Genomic DNA, 18,967 nt, shown 5'->3' on the forward strand with positions numbered 1-18,967 from the left:
CGACGAAAGTACTACTGTCATACGACAGACAATCAATGTTGTGCAAGCATCGTACGAAATTGAGAAATCGTGAGACAATCTTGCGACTGTATCAGGATTCAGGAGTGTCTTGTCATAAATTGTCATAAAAATCGCCCAACCATTGATGTCCTCGTAATCTAGAATACTGGTTTCGGTTGCTATATCTTCTCTTTGAGTTGCGACAGTCATACGATTTTTTTTTTATTTAAATGGTTTATTTTGGTACCCACGATAATTTGTTTGCGCACGACAGTCCCACGAGTGTGTAAGACACTCTCACGACAGCCACAAGAAAGTGAAACGAAAAAATATCTAAGAGCAAAAAAGATGCATGTTCATTTTTCGTCCAACGACACACGACAGCGCCACGATGCACAAAAAATCGTGCGACTGTCATACGACAAAATTTCATGTCGTGGAGCTGCATAGATGTGTCGTGGATTCTTTGTTACCAGGGTTTTAGCCCAGGTCATACACTGGCATTTTGAGCATCGTGGCGCTGTCGTGTGTCGCGGGACGAAAATTGTACATGCACCTTTTTTTGCTCTACGATATTTTGCCGTGTCACTGTCTGGTGGCTGTCGTGATAGTGTCTTACCCCAGTCGTGCGATAAACACATTGTCGCTTACTAAAATAAACCATTTTAAACCATAAAATCGTATGACTGTTGCTCGACTGTCGTACGACAATCCTACGACTGTCGCAAGACACTCGTGATACAGTCGCACAATTGTCTCACAAATACCAACTTTCGTACGATGCTCGCACGACATTGATTGTCTGACGTAAGACAGTGGTACGTTCGTTGTGCAACATATTTTTGTTTTACATGTTTTTTTTAGAAGAAAACTCGGCGGGAATTAAAATGCTTGGAAAAACATACCGTCTGCCGTTTAAAGAGGATGGCCATTTCACCATAACGATTACGCTTGGCCCTGCTGTATATGCGCCTTTCCTGACTCCAACAAGAGCAAAATATGGTCGTTTTAGTGTTGATTTTAGCCCGTGAACAGTATAGGAACCAGCGAAACGCCCGAAGTTGGTGGGTTAGACCATGAATCAATCTGCACCTGATGTTTAGGCAGTATGGTATACACTGATGTAAGAGTTGGAGCGGGATTCTGCAGATTATTTCGTTGGATTCATACGGATGGAGCCTGGCATGTTTCAAGAACTGTTGCTGAGAGTCGTCTCTCACATCACTAACCCAATAGATCTGGCCTTCTTTATATCACTAGTAGTACGGAGTCAAACGCGCGAGTGACCAACGACTGCGACTCCCGCGACTGTAGGGCGACTGTCGTACGACAGTGTCACGACAGTGACTCAATAGCAGGACGCGCATCCCTTGACATGAAAACCTAAGAGCATACCATCGTGGAATAATCGTGGAATAATCGTGTTGTAGCTGATATGAACACTCGAAATATGTTTTTGACATTTTGCACGACAGTGTCACGACAATTATTTAATAGATCTTCCACGACAAAAAGTCGTACGATCTGTTGTGACCTGGGCTTAAGGGACACCATACATGTAGTACCCAGTACCCTACGTAAATTATTATGAAGTCTGACAATCACTTCCTGAAGGTGCACGTACAAACAATCGTTATTGAAATAAGCAGGTATGATATTTTCCATCGACAATCGGATGTCTATTAAATCATTAACAAAATGGTAATGTTAGTACGTAGTAACGCTTGCAAATTGGCTGTTGTTGTTTTATTACTGCGTCTTGTGGCTATTGGTAAAAACTCTAGTTGGTAATTGATAGCTTGAAGCTTCAAATAAACTTAAATGTGTCTTGTTTTGTTTTGCCTATAAGTTTACAGTGTTTTAATTTTTACATTTTTTTCTTTTCTGTTTATATCATTAGTGTAAGGAATATTGTTTTAAGTACAGAAAACGATGATTTTATACAAGCATGTTGAGGACTTTATCTGCTTATACATGTTTTAGTTACTGCGATCACTTTGTGATACGACATTGTTTTTTTATTATTTAAGTTTGTTTGTACTTGTTTCGTCAATATCGTTATTTGTTGTTTATTGAAAGTGTTTTATTTAATGAATCGTCAAAAACATAAAATTCTGTTTACTGTTAATGTCAACATTTGTCATTTCGGGGTATTTTATGTCCGATTTTGTAATACCGGTATGGACTTTGCTCATTGTTTAAGGCCTTAAGATGGCCTTTGGTTGTTAATTTCTGTGTAATTTGGTCTCTTATGCAGAGTTGTCTTATTGGCAATAACACCACACCTTCTTTTTTATTTATTATATGGTTTCAGTGCGACCAATAAAATCTTCAGTCTGAGGTTGATATTATCATGACAGTTTAGCTAAAGGGATTTTTAGACCTTACTAGTTTAAACACAAATACATGAAAATGAATAAGAAATTTAAGAACAAAATATATCATTACATGTAACACATGGCATCCTTAACCAAACCAATTTCTACAGTAACTGCAAAAAATGGTACCAATTACCAACGGAATCGACAAAATGGAAGTAAAATAAATTATCAATATGATTTATGATGTCTTTGCATACAACAATTGTTTCTGTAGCTGCCTCCGTCAGGTATGCTCGTTTCTTAATTCAAAAAACATAAAACTATTGACAGTATTGTTTTTACAAAAAAGGATGTGAACAGATCAGCCAACCCGTCTAACGTCTTTTTTGGCCTCGGGATATTCGGAACATATTTTCAGATCAATATTCATCATATTTTTGTGATTTGGAAATTAACCAATAAATAGTATCATTTGAATATTAAAACAAACAAAACTATATGGTAGTTTCAAGACAGTTATAATGGTTGATTCATTCCTTTTTTCATAATAAGGGAAGGTGGTTTAAGAATTTTGGCAAATTGAATAAAAGTCCTCATTTCTTTTTAAATAAATACCCTTTTATGTAGAACTTTCAGAAGTGTTGTCCTTACGGTGTCATAAACTAAATTCATCTTGAAAGGCAATTTTACATATGGGTTTAAAACAAAATAGATATGCGTCATAAAAAGTAAAATTACTACAATACCGAATTCCCTTATCAAATGGCAAAATCAAACGAATGGAATACAACTGTCACATGCCTGACTTGTGTTTCAACTTGGGGAGGGTTTGGCTCTTGCAAACATGTTTAAACTTGCAACAATCTGTATGTGCCTGTAATTCAGAAGTTGTCGCTTGTTGCTGTACTAGTATATCATACATGTAGTTGATTTATAATTTTGTTGATTATTTTGTGCATAAAGAATGTTAGTTTCCGCTTTTGAATTGCTCCACAATTGTCATTGAGGTTAGTCGGAGGCTTTCAAGTATGGTTTTTGCTCATTGTCGAAGGCCTTACAGTGACTATTGAGTGGTAAATTCTATAGATACGCCATTTGGTATGTGATAGAGAGTTGTCTCAGAAGAAATCTTACCATTTCTTATTTGCATATGTATGGTGTGTTGAAAACGTATATGAGTGTTAACATTCATTATGTTCTCTCCAGAGTAAAGTTTGCAAATCATCAAATATATTCATTCAGAGAACAAAAACTAAGACGTTCTATACAGAACAGACAACAATTTTCAGTGTGTTTCATTCTTAGATTGATCACATGAAGGTACAAAGGCTAACGTTTCATGCATATTCAAACCGAGATGGAGAGAGAACAGGTACTACAAAGTTGGTTGACAATGATAAATTTGACGATTACCACATAAAAAGGAAAGGAATATTTGGTTAGGCAGATATATGGCTTTGCAACATGTCTTTTGTGGCCTTTTTTAAATTGCAGCAACAGTCTTTTAACGTGCTGAAAGTGTTGTACTCTTCCTATACGATATATTGAATGTAACGTTCATTAGTTGACTGGATCTACGGTACCGACTTAGTGGCAGAAAAACCTGAAATACTGATGATATCTGACCGTTCAAAGTCTTGACAACATCTATGGTGTGTACTTTAAAGATTAATTGACATTTTTTTTTTAAATTTCGAATTCTAATAGAAAAAAGTGGACTTATCATACATGACATTGTGTACCTTCAACTTTTGAATATAAATATCATATTTGAATATCACTTATGTGCCTCGTTGTCAAGGATATACAATGAAAAATGGATATTATGCAAATAATCCAAATATAAAAAAAAAATGTGTAGGTACATGTAAGTTATCTCATTGTCAGAATAGGCAACACAAAAATGGATAATTTTTTTTTTAAATATAGTAAAATATCCTATAATAAGCCAAATCCGATGTGAAGCCAGTAAAACACAAAATAGACAATTTGGAGACAATTATTTATTTGTTCCATAATTTACAATGGCTAATTGAAAAAAAATATCAATCAATATTTATTTCCAGAAATATGCAACAACGTCATTGGTCATTATACATATGGTACGTTAGACGACTAGTGCTTAACAAAGGAAGCTATTCATTAACAGTACTATATACCGTATATCGACATATACCACCCAAACGACATTCAGTATACTACACGTATAATTTAAATCATTACCGTTGTATTGTACGGTACAATGATAGACTACCGAACTCGACTTTGTCCCATGTGAAAATGATACCTTATACAGTAATATAGCGTACAATTTATACAATTTATGTATAGGATGTTTATTGGTACCCAAATAGTGACAGAAAAATCTGAAAAAATGATGATATCTGACATTTCAAAGTCTTGAAACATCTATGGTGTGTACTTTAAAGATAAGTTGACATTTGTTGTTAATTTCTAATTCTAATAGAAAAAAAGTGGACTTAACATACATGTGTACCTTCAACTTTTGAATATAAATATTATATTTGAATATCACTTAATATGTGCCTCGTTGTTAAGGATATAACGATGAACAATGGGTTTTATGCAAACAATCCAAATTTGAAACATAAAAAAAAAATGTGTAGCTAAGTTATCTCATTGTAAGATTAGGCATAAAAAGATAAAAACTCAAATATATTCTTGATAGCAAATAAGGTTCTATTTCAATTAAGGTTTATATCAAAGAAGTTACAAGATGGTCTCATTACCACCTAATCGTATATATTAGTTTGTTTCTTTGAGCCTGACTTCCGGTGTTTGTGCGGTCTTAGTACCACCTGACCATTTGTATAGTCAACAGAAAAGTAACGTGTGCTGGAAAATCTCTTCGTTTGTTTGTTTATTTCAAGTGCTGCATTGTCATCATAAAATCTATATCTACAACATTTCACCATCATTTTAATCCGAATCCGAATTTTTCTGCTGAATAAGCAATATATAATTGGATTTATTCCACTATTAGAAAGTCCAAGCCATTGAGCAATTGGTACAATGTAATTGTTAAGTAAACGGACGAAGTCGAGGTTATCATATTCATCCATTTGGAAATATATTAAGAATTTAATGATATAAAGCGGTAGCCAGGAAAACAGAAACAGTACAACAACAACAGTTAACATCTTCACTGCCTTGACCTTCGACTTGTGAATTACTCCATTGGACTTGTAAACGCCAGGGGCGTTCCTGTTCCAAACACGAAATCCGATCAATGAATAGCAAATGATTATCAGAACTAATGGCACAGCATAACAGCAAATACAAATTCCAACAAAATATATTTTTTCTAGAAACTTATTTTCCCAATTTTCACCACATACATACAGTAAGCTACCACTTTGTACATATCGTTGATAAAACAAAGCCATTGGTATCGAGATGATTAGGGAAAATATCCATATAGCAAACATGATACATTTGGATGTTTTCCACTTCATTTTATAGTTGAATGTATAGCAAATGGCTAGGTACCTGAAATGAAAAAAAATAAAAATAGATATATTAAAATTTAACCAGTTGAAAAACGAATCACCATATTTGTACCTCGATCTATTTTATATTTCAAATATACATATACGTTTCGTTTTGATATGAAAATGGAGTATGTCAATTATGTTGATCCCTAAAACCCTCATTTTATCATTTGTATTTCTATGCGAAACATACTGTTAGCATCGAAGTACCAAATTATGTGTGTGTACTCCGTGTTTGTATATTTGGCGGTCCCACCATGTCAGTCATCTTATCGTGTAACGGTAATTGATTCAGCGCCTTTTGAGCTATTACGTTGCTTTTTCGATGTGAGCCAAGACTCCGTGTTGAAGACTATACATTGACCTACAATGTGTGTGTGTGTGTTTGTGTGTGTGTGGTTTTTTTTTTTTTTTTTTATAAATTGTGACTTGTATGGATAGTTGTCTCATTGGCACTCATACCACATCTTCTACTATCTAATTCTTACTGATCTTTTTAATTCTTAATTTTTGTTTAAATGTTTTAAACAGCCTTTCTTGTCGCGTGATCTAAAAGTTTGAACTTGACTGTGTCCAATTCGGGAATAAGAGCGAACTAGGAAGACCCAATGATATCTAAGTAAATGTTAAATATGATACTGAATTCAATATGCATGTTATAGTTGTCGCCGTTTGTGTAGCAATCATACATTTATTTTTTCTGTGTTTTGCTATTATGAAATGTTGTCAACCGTCTTTCATTTCAAAACCAAATACTGGTTTTTTAGCTCTTTAGATGGGTTGTTGTCTCTTTGACGCATTCCCTATTTCTAATATCAAAATGAATGTTATATACATGTTCTTTTGTTTACTTGTCGCTGATAGATAGTTGTTATTTAGTTACAAATCATTTGAGAAGAGACAGTTTAGTATAGTTATACATATAAATATATAAATTAATCAATCCCCTCATAATAATAACAGTTTAATATAATGGGGGAGTTATAATGATTGCAAAACAACTGTTCTTAAGAAGTTAATAATACCGTCATATTGTAATTATATTATTGTCGTTTTATGTAGTTCTATCTTTCACTTAGTATTGATGGCATATGCCTTAACTTTTGAGTTATACATTTGATGATATAATTTATTTCTATGTCAAATATCAACATGCTCTAAATGTTCTATTTGATCCATTAAATGAAGCTCGCTATGTGTTTTACATGATTTCATATATCATTAACACTTCTATTTCGATTTGATTAATTTCAGATAATTATAATTATGATATGCAATTTGGCTGCATGCTACTGTATTCATCACTGTGAACGTCAGCAAGACTGGACAGAGTGACCCTAATGGAGGACATAAAACCAAATAGCAATAAAAGAAATCATATTGTTTATTTAGGGACACATGTTTAAATCCGCCTCATTCTATATGTAAAATTGAGAATGGAAATGGGGAATGTGTCAAAGAGACAACAACCCGACCAAACAAAAAAACAACAGCAGAAGATCACCAACAGGTCTTCAATGTAGCGAGAAATTCCCGCACCCGGGGGCGTCCTACAGGCGTGTCTGTACCAAGCCATGATACTGTAATTGAGTGGTGGTTGTGTGTTGCTGTTGATTATATTTGTTCATTGTTATATGTTTATTGATATTGTATTCTTCTGTTGCACAACTGCCCAATGATAAGATGGGGGTTGCTCTCACTTACATGTTTAACCCCTCAACATTGAATTATGTATCTGCCTTTGCCAAATCGGCAGTCTGTTATTCAGTGGTTGCCGTTGTTACTTTGTTACATTTTTGTTTTTAGTTCACCTGTTTCAATTGAACATATTAAATTAAGTCTTTTGTTTGATCTCGTTTGAATTGTTTTAAATTTGTCATTTTTGGTCCTTTTTTTTTTATAGCTGACTATGCGGTATGGGCTTTACTCATTGTTGAAGGTCGTAAGATGATTAAAAGTTGATAAATTCGTTGTAATTTCATAATCATACCACACTCATTTTTCATTTTGCACTATAAATTCTCCGACACAATTTACATGATTGAATGATTAATTGTGGGTGTTAAACACAACTTTGAGCACTATTGCTTTTTTCTCAGTGGTCATGTGTTATTGGTAGAGGAAGCCATAATGATAAAAGAAAACCATCGACATTTAGGCTAGTGATGCAGCAGGTAAAACAAAAGACATGTGGCATTTACTTGGTAAATGTAAATTTAATAGTTAAATTAAGCGTTAAAGTAGTATGTTAAAGTAGACAAACTTTCAGGCTTAATGTATTTTGTTGGATTTATGAACGATTTACTATAATTGGTTTTTGGTTTGAATTACCAATGGCATAACAAAACGATAGTATACTAGGTTCTGTCGAAGTACAATGCTCATTAGGTATATTGTTTTGTATAACCAATCGATATAGAATATTTTACCTGTCTACAGCTATTGCTGCCAGAGTGTTCACAGATGCACAGACAGAAACAGCTTGAAGGTACGGAGTAACCTTACACATGACAGCTCCATATCTCCATTCTATAAAAAAAGAAATGCATAGTGTCAATAATCACGTGACTCAATAAAAGTAAAGACACATGTCAATGTTTTATATGGTTTGGTAGAGAATAAAAACAGAATCGGATACACAGGAAGACACAGCTTGAAGAACTATTCTTTATTCGCTGTCATACAAGATTTTGAATAAGTTTATTCAGTTAAAGAACAATTATAGTGTTAGTTATTTTTGATAGTTGAAGGTAGGGTTGTGATTAAAGGAAAGACATTAGAAAATTACACTGATAACGTGAGGTGAAGAGAGAGTTTTAAAAATGGTATTACAAAAAAAATATTCAGGGTTTCACTTATGCATCGTTTGTTCTCTGCCGTGTTAATATTTGGGTGCACATTGATAACTGCAATTGAAACACAGTTAAAAAGCAAAGAACATCCACAAAACAACCAGATATATGCACCCTTTCTACATATTTAGTAAGAAAACAAAACATTAGAATTACAAAATGTATTCTTTAGTTTCTGTTTTTTTTAGTTTCAATCACTTATTCCGGAAAACGGAAATTGGTAGGATGCGTTTATATTATACGTGTACATGTTCGTTACAGCGTTTGAAACGGAAGTAGCTATTCCAACTCCATTAACATTAGGAACTGTTGTGAAAATCTTCCACGATTCATACATGTACATACAAAATGATGGACGCAATTAGATGTAATTGCTCTTTATAAATGGCAACAACAATTGACAAAATGCTAAAATATGAATGTTTATGTCCATTTTAAATGCATTTAAATTGCAGGTAATGCATCATTACAGATTGTACAATTAGAATTGCGCAGGTACCTCAAATAAAATGACTCACGTTTTGCATATTTTAAATTCTAATGTTAGCAGTTAATTGCAGGCCGTTCCTACTGTTAGAAATTATGTGCTTTAGAATTAAATTTTGTTACATGCTACCAATGACAAACCTATCATGCAGGGACACATAAACAATGATTTAATGTTCTAAGATAATTGCAGGAACAAGAATTTCATTAATTAACACTCGTAAATTACGTTAAAGTGTGCCCTAGTATGGCATAGTAGAGGTAAAGTGTACTTCTAGTTAGGAGCATTTCTCTTCTCAATAAAGTTAATTCAAAATCACATTTTTTTTAAAAATAAACGTATAAGGCAATACGTCTAAATTCGCATAATCCGTATAAGGAGAAATCAACATTTGAAAAAATCAAGATAACTTTTATGTTTTAACAACAGAATATTTACAAAGTACAAAAGAAAACAATTTATTAAACCACCATATCTATTTTTAATTTGATCTGATATCATATCTCAAACTAGTAAATATCAACTTGTAACATTCCCATTGGAAGTTACATTAGTGGCCAGCGCAAGTTAATCAAGTACGTAACAGCTGTTTGTGACATCTTTGTTTGTTGATATGTTAAACGTCATTATTTTCCCAGTAAATATTAAGCTTTGACTGAGAATCTGGACATAAGGTTATTCGAAAACATCTACATGAATGTATCGAAGTGTTAAATATTCTTAATAACTGTATTTGACAGAACACTTGGCAAAAACGTTTTATTCAAAGAAAACGATACGTTTCAAACTACATGCGACTTTTTCGTTACAATCCATTTTGCATTGCCACATGCATAGGATTTCAAATTTTCTGATACGAGTTACACAGTTAAGAGTGAGGATCACCTGCATCCCCGGCAGTACCCTTTTTGATACTGATGATAGGCGATTACATATCATGGTGTTTACTTCGCTCGCAATTGGTAATTACATAACGTTGAATGAGGATGCAATGGTTCCTAAGACAAATTGAACATAGTTATCCATAGTCTTCTCTGTCATAGATAATTCATTAAGGTCAGTTAAGTCATGGTGGCATCTAAAAATCGTACAAAAAAAAATACTTCCAATTTTACAATTAAGAACCCTTTGTTCAACATCTACCTCGTAACAAGTGACGTTTGATGCTCATTACGGCGGACAGACATGAGTTGCACTAGTCCACTGGGTATAAGAACAATTAATCACTCTATCATAAAAAAAATTGTGACACTGAAGAAAAAGAATTGCCTTTCGATTTTACCTGAAACTAATTAATTATGACAACAACAGTGCATTTGAAGTTTTATTTCGTGTGCAAAATGACTGTTTACCAGTTTTGTATTTTTCTATCATATTAAATGAATGAAACGGGTTATTGCAATATACAAATGTATATCGGTGTCACTGATAAATACAGTACTTGCATTTTTCTGTCTCGGATAGAATTACAGACATGAGCTTTACTAAACCTTTTAGTATTTGTTCACTACGAATTTAAAATACTCATTGACCATATTTAGCTTGACACCTTTTTTTTTACTCGAGCGTCACTGACTAGTCTCTTAGTAGTCTTACGAACAAAATTCTAAGCCTACTTGGTATATATCTTGATAAGTATTTGAAAAACTATTTGACGATTTGGTATGGACCGAAATGAAATCGTGTGGGAGCCATTTTATTCAAGTTGTAAAGTGTGCGATAAAACGATTTATAAGTATCACGACCCCTGCCATACAATTTATATTAGTTGCTTTGTTTAATATCAATTTTATATATTTTGATAGCTGATATAAAACGGTTATAAACCCTCCAATATATACTGACCGACTATAGAAACGCAACACTAGATTATTTTTGTGTTATTTTTGAATAAATGTGTCCCCGGCAAAAGCGATGACTGCATGTTACAAACGCAAAAATAATTGTCAGAAAGGTCAACAAATTCTGTCTGACATGTTTTAGGTCCTGTTTTACATCTTCTGGGTTTGCATTTGTTCAACCCATACATTGGTTTTGGCAATTATGCGGTTTGAACCTGAGGGCTTTTAAGGTTTTCTTTCGCTCGATTCTTTGGCAAATCAGTTGATGGGAAACATTTATGGCATGAATCTGTACTCAATGGAACTCGGCAATTTGATTACAGTTGACATTACGGCCGTAAAAATGACGTTGCGTAATCAAATTATGTTGATGTTTTATTGTCTCTAAACGTTTATCTGTTCATTGATGGCCAGCAACAAATCTTGTCTACTTGTATCGTTGTCGGAAGGACAGTAAGACGAGTTTCTGAAGTCGTACAGTATGATTTCAGCACGTTTATGTTTTAATGTTTGCAGTATTCTTAAGGGGTAGTTCAGTTTTTTGTTTCTCAGTCTTGGCAAAATGGAGATGCAACATTTTTAGACTGGTTTAAATGAGGCAAAGGATTGAAAGAACTGTTGCACAAAGCAAAACAACTAAAACAATCTTTCATGGGTCCAAAATTTCGCTTTAAGAAATTCGTGCGACTTCAAAAATTCGGCATGTTCAATAACTACAGGTAAGTCAGATTTTGATTTTTTGTACGGAGAAAGAAGAATGATAAGCATGCAAAGTAGTTGTAAAAAATCAAACAAGATTTGGTTAAAAAAAATCAACAAAATGAGTGTTGCGTTTCTAAAGCCGTTCAGTATAGTTGGTGCGATTACTTAGTCATCATCGTCAATTTCATCAAAAGAAACAGACATTGATCTTTTCTGAGGATCTTTTACAAGGTGCGTTTATCATTTATTATAATTATCTTTAAGTTAATGATTTAATTAGAGCCTGATGGTTTTACACTAGGTGTTTTGTTTCCTTTAATCAGTCGGGTGAAGACATACGCTGTATTCGTAAGATAGGTCAGAACGGATATTGCTTTGCCGTGAGTTTGAAAAATTAGATTACTGCAAATATCAAATTTAATTGCACATGTATATCAATTTATGTGATAGTAAAATATTTATCGACATTATTGCGCAATAATTCTAAATGTAGTCCGTTATCAAAATACATCGTTTGAACAAATGTCTGATTAGTTTTCCTTAGTCTGAAGGTGCTCCTAAAAATATGATGGGTAAATCTATTCTTTAAACAGATTAATGTAAATCGAACCGATTTTAAGCGTTCTACAAACTTCTCTAGATTAATATTTACCGAAACGCTCAATAGCATCAGTATACAGAGCTTTGTAAGAATAAATGCATGTATGGTTTGCACATAAAAGAGATAACCAAGAGAACATGGTCAACCTGATTGTAGTTATTTTGTCAGATATTTAATGTAGTCATTAAAGCCATGGCTTTGTCAGTTTATTTCTAATCTATAAATTTGACTGTCCCTCTGGTATCTTTCGTCCCTCTTTTTTGACTCTTTGTTAATCTTGAAAATACGACAAATATTGCAAAACCCCATAGTAGTGCAAACAAAAGACCGTTTGTTCATGTTTAATATTCAAAATTATGACAACTGATTTAGCAGCTATACCTTTAGTTACATACATATGTAAATAAGTCATCATAGATGCCAGGATTGAAATTGTATATTTGTGCCAGACTTGCGTTTCGTCTACAAAAGACTCATCAATGACGCTCTAATATTTAAATGGGTTAGATGTGTATGTAGTTATGACGATTTTAATTCATTTTCTGCACGTTTTTATTTGATAGCTTAAAAAACTGAATAAAATTGATGTCTTGTTTGTAAGGTAGTTTTAGTTGTGACAAGAGCAAATGTTAGAGTATAGTACAGGAAGAAGACCGATTAGTTTTTGTTTTGAAGCGTAAGAAATGAGGGAAAATTATAATATTAATAGATGAAAGTTAAAATACAAAGTATAATATCATCAATTATGCAATCACGCCGACTTCTGGTAAAACTACCAGCTACAATTTATAAATACATTTACTAAACTACATGTACCGTAACGATATGTTGTAATCAATGTGATACGAGATCAAAATGAAATATATTTTGATCCCTCTTTTGAATGTTAAAAGTTCTGTTACAGTAATTACTTAGCTGAGTCAATTTCATAAAAATCTATTCATATGTCATATGTCTTTCTTCTGTTTCAACAAGAAGATTTGAAACCTCACATGCGTGTTTACAATGATTATATAATTAATGTCTTTGTTCCGAAGGCACGTGTTGAAGATGAAATGAGAAATTTTCTTTGATAAAAAAATATATTCTAAAAGAATACATAATTCTTTGTAAACATATAAATACCTTGTCATTTTAATCAAAACAAATTTTACAGCCATGTTGGAGTTTTGTTATAAGCACATATTTTCTAATCTTTTCTTATCAGGACAGTTCCGCTCCGCATATATCATTTGAACTTTTGATAGCAAACATTTAATTCACGAATATGATGGGTGGTTGAACTTTCAAAAATACATATTATGGTCTTAAAATAATGCATACACTGTAGGATTTCTTTTCAAAATTTTATTTTATGTATTTCAAAATGAATTATGTACAGCATAGATTTGGTGATTTGACCTTAAATTTCACGAACGATTGTCATACGGCATAAGTATTTTCTTTAATTATTACATCTCGTCTGTCTTTGAATCTCAACTTATAACAAAGATACGAGCCGAAAGATATCAAGGGAACATTTAAACTGTCGAAAACAAACTGACAATGACTGAAAAATAGAAAAAAAGACTAATTCAGAAGGTCATATTTGGAGAAAAGAGGACGGAAACTATTTTTATAAAAGAATGTTAAAAGAATAAATTTCGTGTAAACTCCATTTATTGAGAATTGGTAAAAATAATTCAACATTTCCTGCTCAATGAAAAGAATTGCAAAACAAATGGAATACAGTTTCTTTTTTCTGCACTGTTCTGAAACCTTTAATGTTAGCGATTACAAAATGTGTCTAAATATTTTAACGACACCCATGTTTCCAAGCTTTGACAACGTAACGAGTACCTAGTAATAAAAGTATCCAAGTCAAGTGCTCTCGATATGTTGAATTCATATTTGCTTACGAAGTTGATTAATTCGTGAATGATATATAACAACTAGGGATTATACATAAAATACTCTTTTCAAAGAAGTTAACTGCTTTATGTTTGATTTATAATAGCGAAGTACATTTGAGTACATTAAATACGGTTAGGGGAAAATGGTATTTTCCAACGCAATGTTATCGTCATCAAAAGGATATTTGAAAAAGAAATAAAACCTGATTGATCTTTACAGCAAGTAATTAACAGAACATATCAAATTTGATACAATATTATTATATTTAAACAGTGTTTCTGATAAATATCAGTTCAGATATAAAACTTTAAAATGAAATGTAAAATCCCGAAAGTCCTCTATGTTTTCATGATTTTATTGGATTTTACTCGAAGTTGCTGTTAATACATACCGAATAGCATTTAATAAACTCCAGTATTAAAGGCAATACAAATAATTTTTGAAATTAATCAAATAATAGTCAATTTGAAGGCAAAACCTTGATTGTCCGCGGAGACATACAATTCTTTTATAGAATACCTCCGGCGGTGGCATGAGTTCCCAGCTAGTGCTTATCCTTGTAAACTAAAGTCTTTTTAGTTAAATTGTGCAAATGCATAATCAATAACTGTTTATGTATAATATATAAATCACTCAATTCAAGATAGATTTGACGGTTACTTAGATTTACTGACAAAACACTTATATAAGAAGTCAAAAATACATTTGTCTATTTATCGTATACAGAAAGACAGTTATAGGGCCATTGGGCAAGTTCTCCTGTTTTTTTTCCCACAGAAATTCAAAATTTAAAAGTTTTCACACAATACTGGAATTCGAATAGTAAAATGCTGGTGTCATATACATTTCCATGTTATTAAGCTAGAATTTTCCGTTGATACAAAGTTGCAAATTGTTCATGTTGTGTTAAATTTTTAATGTCTCTAAACAAAACAAATCTTGTGTGACGCACAGTTTATAAATCTCTTATGCTGTTTTTGTGAACTGTTTCAAATTATTTTTTTGTATTCGATGTTACTCTGTTGTGAACATGTTGATCGTATTATATTATTAATTTACGTATTTCTCTGTCTTGAGTGTTTTTGAATTTATTTTGAACTTTGTCCTTGTCATTTTAGCGTTTTATCTAACATTGTCATAAAGCGCGATGTTTGTCTATCCACAAAACTAGGTTCAACCCACCATTTTTTTAAATGCCTTGTATCAAGTCAGGAATATGGCAGTTGTTCCCTAATAGTTCGTTTCTATGTATGTTGAATTGTCGTTTTTTGTTGTTGCACTTCATAGTCTTTGTTGTTTACTAGTTGTTTTCCTCTTATAGTTGATGTGTTCCACTCTGTTTTAGTTTGTTACACAGATTTGTTTAATCTCAATCAATTTATGACCTTTGAACAGCGGTATACTACTTTACCTTTTTTTAAATGAAAGACCATTCAAGTTTTACTTCTGTCAAAAACTGTGTGCTTATATATCATTAGGGACATTTCAACTAACATCATTTGGAGATTTTCCTCAAAGATCTTCAAAATATTTGCATAGAAAACGGAGCAATTTGTCATGTTTTCTCAATATATTTAAATAACAATTACCAAAGATAACATGTAATTAGTAAAATAAACAAATATTCGGTTGTAATTTAGTTTCTTCCAACAAGAAGGTAAATAGAGATTCTTTACACTGTTTTCGCTGTATATATTTTCTCTATTCACCTATTCACATTAATCAAGCAGCATACTCCAAATGTTTCGCCTCAGTTTGCTATATGTTTGACACGTGATATAATTTGTATAAACACATCTGAAAGCTATGCTTTTGCAATGAAAAATATCTACTATAATTTCAAAATTGAGACGATTCCAGGAAACCTGAACAAACCAAATGGTAAAATAAATTTGTATCTTATAAACTCATTTGTTTACGTCGGATACATATGTGTTGCACTGATAAATATATTGTCATCTTGCAAAAAGCTGCTGTTATTGATAATTCATCTGTTTGTATATAATTACATTAGATGTATGTTTCATTATAATACGTAATTCTGTTTGGCTACACTGCAATCTCGTGTTATTACTTAGTCAATTGCATTACACTATAAACATTATCATTCATGATGGCACGAGGTCCCACAATAAAGTGCACAGGTAAATTAAATAAAAAGTTGATAAAAATCGTGTTCCCATAATCCTAGCTATTATATGTACATGTGTAACTACATGTATTGAATGCGTCTTTTTGTAACTTCACAGGGTTGTAAAAGCGTTGACCGTGCGCACATTTGTAGAACAAAATGTACTTCGGTTAACACTTTTACACGCCAATAAAGTTACAAAAAGAAGCATTCAGTTCTTAAATAAACTTCAATGTTTTGTGATTTTTACAATTTCATAGATGAATAAGATCGTAGATATAGCTTAAGAAACTGATGATTAGTTTAACATAATGATAAAAAAAGTCTATTATGAAAAAAGTTGTTTTCAAAACTGCATTTGACTTTTACTATTTGTAAAATTAATCAATTTAATAGCAACAAAGAGAAAACACATAATTAACATATATGAAAGGATATGCATGGGATCGATGTTTTCTCAATGTAACAAAACAAAGCAATGTGTAGGTAGAAACTTTCACCTCTTTAATAGCTGTACCGACTATATGAAAGCCTTTAAAAATAAAAGAAACATAATTGTAAATGTCCTACTGATGTCCGAAAAGATCCCATGCACCTGACCTTTGAGCAACGTACATGTGACAAATATTGATATATGTATATTGAAGTCCCCGATGATACATATCCTTGCACAAAGCCCTTGAAAATCTAAGCAAGTAACAGAATAGAAAATATGAGCAAGGGACAGAACGTAAATATTCTACCGAATTTCGAAAAGAATTATTAATGTACCTAACTTTTGAGCAACTTACATGTGACAAAAATTGTCTATAGAAATCCTAAACGGTATATCCCCATGCGCAAGGATTGTATTGCAATCCTTGCAAGAAATATGTTACACTTATACCAACTTTTAGGGTCAATTTTGGTTTCTACGATTTTATACATTCCTGGCTTTCAAAGTAAAACTATATATTTACAACCACAGATGAAAAATAATTCTATTAATATAGTAGGCCGATGACGAGATTTTTTCCGACGTAGACGTTTTAGTTTCGGTTTGTGCCCTTTGAACTTAAGGACGCTTAACTATGGCAACAGAATCCGCATGCCCGAAAATCCTTTCTGTGATTGGACAAAATGCTGTCATGGTGGGTGATTGGGTTGTGTTTGAAAAAACGTCTCAAAAATGATATCGTGATGGAAAGCAAGTGAAAAACTGTAAATATTTGAACTAGATGTTACAAAGGTTTATATTTGTGATAGTTTTAAACATATACTCAAATTTAAATACGTCGGATATCTTTTTTAAAGATAGTTCTTGTTTTTACTGTGCTGGACTAACCACGGGGGCCTTGCACAGTCTGATTAAAGTATATGAAATAGTAAAAGATAATGTGCCATGCAAAAATATGCAATTGTATTTAAAATAAGAACTATGACTTATCCCAAGCTATACGTATATTAAAGAAAGTAAGGCATGACACGGGTTATGCACTTCTCATGTTTGTGATAATGGTATGATACCTAACGGGAAGGATTGTGCCTGATATTCATATGATGAAAACATAACATTTCAATCAGTTTAATTGAAATCTAGAGCTGGCATGTCAATTCACTGCTAGTAGTCTGTTGTTATTTATGTATTATTCTCATTTTTTTTGTTTCCATCTTCTGATATCAGACTCGGACTTCTCTTGATCTGATTTTTAATGTGTGTATTGTTATGCGTTTACTTTTCTACATTAGCTAGAGGTATAGGGGGAGGGTTGAGATCTCATACAAATGTTTAACCCCACCGCATTTTTGCGTCTGTCCCAGGTCAGGAGCCTCTGACCTTTGTTAGTCTTGTTTTATTTTAAATTTAGTTTCTTGTGTACAATTTGGAAATTAGTATGGCGTTCATTATAACTGAACAAGTATATATTTGTTTACGGGCAAGGTGAAGGACGCCTCCGGGTGCGGAAATTTCTCGCTACATTGAAGACCTGTTGGTGACCTTCTGCTGTTGGTTCTTTCTGTGGTCGGGTTGTTGTCTCTTTGACACATTTCCCATTCCATTCTCAATTTTGTTATCGTTTATTGTCCCATGACCTTAAATTTAACTTCATCATTCAAATGGTCATGCAGTGGTTTACAACTGTTTCATCAGTAAGTGTTTATGAATTGAGCATACTACAAGGCACATTGACAGACTGGCATAAAGTAATTGAATTCAATCATCTCTTTAACGTTTTGGACTAAAATCTATCCTATGAGTAGGAAGTATTGAACTCCATGATATTCCTTTGTCTGGTACAATATTTTGATATACATTCAATGCATGGGGAACGTTGTTTACTTTTATGTATAAGTATGGCAAGGCTCCGTTTTGAAGTAAATTTTTTCTACCTATAATTGTTCGTTATACATTGTGACTTGGATTGAAAATTGTTTGGTTGACATTCCTGCCATATCTTCTTGTTTATATTTGTCATATCTTATATGTTTTAATTATGGTCAGAGTGCTCTCATTATGCTCTTCAACTTCGTACTTTATTTGGCCTTTTTAACTTTTTTGGATTCGAGCGTCACTAATGAGTCTTTTGTAGACGAAACGCGCATCTGGCGTATACTAAATTTAGTCCTGGTATCTGGTATCGATGAGT

The 18,967-nt window shown here is 32.7% G+C and overlaps 1 protein-coding gene across 1 annotated transcript in view; it reads right to left on the reverse strand.

Moving 5' to 3' along the window:
- Window positions 1-5,030: 5,030 nt before the first annotated feature.
- LOC134727032 (neuropeptide FF receptor 2-like) overlaps window positions 5,031-18,967 on the reverse strand; it is a 37,290-nt gene continuing 23,353 nt past the window's right edge. Inside the window, exons 2-3 of the mRNA XM_063591419.1 lie at window positions 8,263-8,362; window positions 5,031-5,831 (exon numbers count right to left, since the gene is read on the reverse strand). Coding sequence (XP_063447489.1) covers window positions 5,075-5,831; window positions 8,263-8,362 — 857 coding nt within the window. The 3' untranslated portion in view covers window positions 5,031-5,074. The remainder of the gene's footprint in view (window positions 5,832-8,262; window positions 8,363-18,967) is intronic.

This window comes from Mytilus trossulus, chromosome 7, assembly GCF_036588685.1.
Source record: "Mytilus trossulus isolate FHL-02 chromosome 7, PNRI_Mtr1.1.1.hap1, whole genome shotgun sequence".
NCBI lineage: Eukaryota > Metazoa > Mollusca > Bivalvia > Mytilida > Mytilidae > Mytilus > Mytilus trossulus.